A 3,646-nucleotide genomic window follows, 5' to 3' on the forward strand; every position below is an offset into this window, starting at 1 on the left:
TGAGCTCTGCTTCTTGGCCTCAGATGTGATAGAGGGTGCATTTGTGTGTGTGTGTGTGTGTGTGTGTGTATGTGTGTGTGTGTGTAAAGAAAGTATACGCACTCTAGGATCAGTTATAAATTTTAATGATATTATCCACGATTGTTGATTTTTCATTCATCCAGTTAGTATAAATAATCAGTTTACTGTAGTGCTAAAAGGATAGATGTGAATAACAGAAGGCAATAAACAAAAAGTATGTTCTTCTTTAGATAGGCTATAGTCTCACAGCTCTGTGAGACTTACAATCTAGAGCCACTAACTAACCAGCTCATCAGAGAATGACCTGTTAGCACTGCCAATATTTTCTTTAATGAGGTAACACTGTGGTATTGGCACCTGGGGAACTGTTTGCCTGTGGTAAGCTGGCCCATAGTTATCACCAGGCCTGGGCTTTCAAAACAGCTTATGCCAAGATTCTGTCCACGCTTGCAGCTGGGGGTTTTGGGGGCCCTGCAGATCACTTCCATGGAGCCGAGAATAAAGTTATTGCTCAACTTGCATGACCCATTAGCTTCTGAAACTTTTCTCCAGATCACTATGTCATTGTAACACTCTTTGTCATTACCTGGACTGTTTCCCTTGGAGAAGCTATCATGCAATCTTCTGAATGTCGATAATGAAGACATAATATCCTTGGATATGCCAAGGCTAGTATTTTTATACAACAGAGTCAAGTTCATTAATATCTCAATGGTCTGTTTTTCTTGGTCACTTTTTGCCAAGTCATTTTGCATCTCTCCCTCTGAAAATTCTTCTTTAATTGTCTCCATTTTGTTTCCCGAAGATCCTACAAGAATCAGCCCCAGGCAGAGTAGCAGCAGAGAGGCCTCCATCTCAGATCTAGGGTGCTCTCTTCTGCAGCGAAAATAAAAAGTAAGAGGTAAAACTAAGGAGAATATTAAGGAGTTAGCTCTCTTTTCCTCATGACAGTTATTCCCAGGATTGACCCCTCCATGTACCTTAAGACTGCTACATCTGTTCATGGAAGTATGATGCTGTGAAAAGACAATCAGCTGTGGAGTCTGAAGACCCAGTTTCAAATCCCTGCTTATCCACTAACAATTTACTCTACCTCATTAAACTAACCTCAGTTTCCCCATATGAAAAAAAGAAAATGTGAGAATTACATAGGATAATATGTTCATAGTACCCAGAACCAAGTCATTATTTCTCTTCCTGTTCCCCTCATCTGCAATCTCATCGGTAGGATCTGTAATCTTCAAATAGATCACAAGAATCTCACTCACCGATTCCTCACTGTGTCTCCCACAGCCTCACACAGTACCCAGCATGCACTTGAAAAAAAACCCACAACGTTATTCTGCCCTCTCCCATTTCTTTTCCCACCAATCTCAGACATCGGATATCTGCCTTTACCAGTTTCTTTAGCAAAACTGATCCTGTAGAGAAAGCTTCTAGTTTGTTGGAGGGTCAGAAGTGAAACTGGATTTGTTTCCTGAGAGTTTCTGCTATTGGGTCTAGCTGAGGGAAGGAGGGGCCAAAAACGGGGAAGGGAGAACGGTATGAGATCTAAGTAGGAGACAACCTGGAACCAAGGACACTCAGAGGACTGAACAGAGTGCCCATTTGGCTGTCAGGATCCTAGTGACCTGGGCAGCACCACTCTTTCTCTTCTGTGAAATATTCCCTATTTAGTCATTTTTTAACCCAAAATGATTTTTCTTTCTTCTTTAAAACCCTACAGCATAGGTTATATTGCACTTCACTTTATATAGTTCTTTTTTATTTTTCAAGTTGGTTGATATATATTAGTCTTTTCTTTCTCTTATTGAGGCTAAAAATCTTTTGAGTCTGGAATATACTTCCTGCTTCTCTTATTCTGTACAGAATCAAACACTTTCAGAGCAATGTTTGTTAACAACATAGTATGGCTTGACTAACGTAGAAAATTCTTTACTTGAGGTCAGTGCTGGAAAATTCACAATGAGCTCCCAGAAAGAATAGTTATTTACAATGATAATCCTTTATCTTGCTTCAGAAAGATCTTACTCATTTCTCTGGTCTCTAAGAGCCTCCTTCCCTTACACTTGTATCTCCTGCATTATCATACTTACTTATATCCTGATCATCATTCCTTGCCCCTCCATTCCTTCAATACACTACTTTCTAAAACACCACTTGTAATATCATTACTTCAGAAACATTCAATTATCCCTCATTGCCTATGTGAGGTAATCGAATCCCCTGAGACCATTTAGCCAAGGCTCTACTTGATCCAATCCCCTTCTCAAGGCTCACCTCCCATTATTTCGGTATGCAAGCTGGCTCTCATCAAATCAGTGTGACTCACTCCCTTTGACTGCATTCTATTCCATCTCTCCATTTCTGTTCCTTTCTGAATGCCTACTCTTTTCTGCCTCTTAAAACCCTCAGAGCCCAATTCAGATCCCATTCTTTCATTGACATATTTTCTCACTACTTAAGCTTGCCAAATTCATTTCTCACTTATATCCTGAACGTATACATCTGAACTTCTTACCACCATTTCTTTTTCTTATTCACTTCTCTTTTCTTTCCTTTTTATTAAATAATTCTTTATTTTTGAAAGTATTACATGTCCCCTTTTTTCCTCCATTAACCCCCTCCAGCCCACCTTTGTCCCCTACCCCAGGCCTTCAGCACCCTATTGTCTATGTCCATCCACCCACTTATTTTTTCTAAAAATAAAATATTTTTATTGATTTTAGAGAGAGAAGAAAGGACAGATAGAAACATCCATGAGAGAGAAAAACTTCAATTGGCTGCCTCCTGTATGCCCCTTAGTGGGGATTGAGTCCACAACCCCGGCATGTGCCCTGAAGGGAAATCTAACTGGTAACCTCTTGGTTCATAGGTCAGTGCTCAACCACTGAGCAAAACTGACTAGGGAGACCACCCACTTCTTATACCACACATTTGACATTAGTACACATGGACTTGTATTATTTTTTATTATATTTCATTTTAAAATGTCCTGTATGTAAAACAAGAGCAAAGACCCAGTACCAAGAATATATAAGCCTTAATAATTGGGTTGGAGAAAAAACCAAGATGGCTGCCTCGCACAACCACTTCAAAAATACAACTAAAAGATGGAACGGACATCACCCAGAACCACAGGAAAGCTGGCTGAGGGGAAATTCTACAACTAGAAGGAAAGAGAAAAGCATACCGAGACTCAGAGGAGGCGCAGTACGGAAGTAAAATACTAAGATGCAGAGGTGCGTGCGGAGTGGGCTGGCGGCTGAGGGCGCGGTTGTCATTTTCAATCAGGAGTCTGAGGTCCTGGGCTCCAGTTACAGGTGAGTATCTGGGGACCCAGACTCAAAAGGGAGAAGCGGGACTGTCTGGCATTGGCCAGAACTCGAGGGCAGCTTTCTCTCCGAGGTACTTGCAGCGATTACCGGGACACTGAGAAGTGGGGCCTCTTAGGGCAGGACTGAGAGCAGCCATAGGTGCTTGCTCCACCCTGTTGATCCCCTGAGACCCGCCCCACCCAAACTGTGTGCAGAGGCTTTTGCATATGAAAGGCCTGGCCCTTTGCAATCTGAAAATAACCTAACTGCAGCTGGGTCAGAGAGACCCAGAACTTCCAAAAGAAGGC

The 3,646-nt window shown here is 41.7% G+C and overlaps 1 protein-coding gene across 1 annotated transcript; it reads right to left on the reverse strand.

Moving 5' to 3' along the window:
* Nucleotides 1-281: 281 nt before the first annotated feature.
* RNASE11 (ribonuclease A family member 11 (inactive)) lies at nucleotides 282-875 on the reverse strand. Its single transcript, XM_006756759.1, has one exon. It carries the CDS (start codon nucleotides 873-875, stop codon nucleotides 282-284), a length of 594 nt encoding a protein of 197 aa, XP_006756822.1.
* Nucleotides 876-3,646: the final 2,771 nt, after the last annotated feature.

This window comes from Myotis davidii, unplaced genomic scaffold (genome assembly GCF_000327345.1).
Source record: "Myotis davidii unplaced genomic scaffold, ASM32734v1 scaffold594, whole genome shotgun sequence".
Taxonomy (NCBI): Eukaryota; Metazoa; Chordata; class Mammalia; order Chiroptera; family Vespertilionidae; genus Myotis; species Myotis davidii.

What these genes read in the sequence shown, in the direction of transcription:
- RNASE11 (XM_006756759.1), bottom strand. Translation starts at nt 875, where the DNA reads ATGGAGGCCTCTCTGCTGCTACTCTGCCTGGGGCTGATTCTTGTAGGA.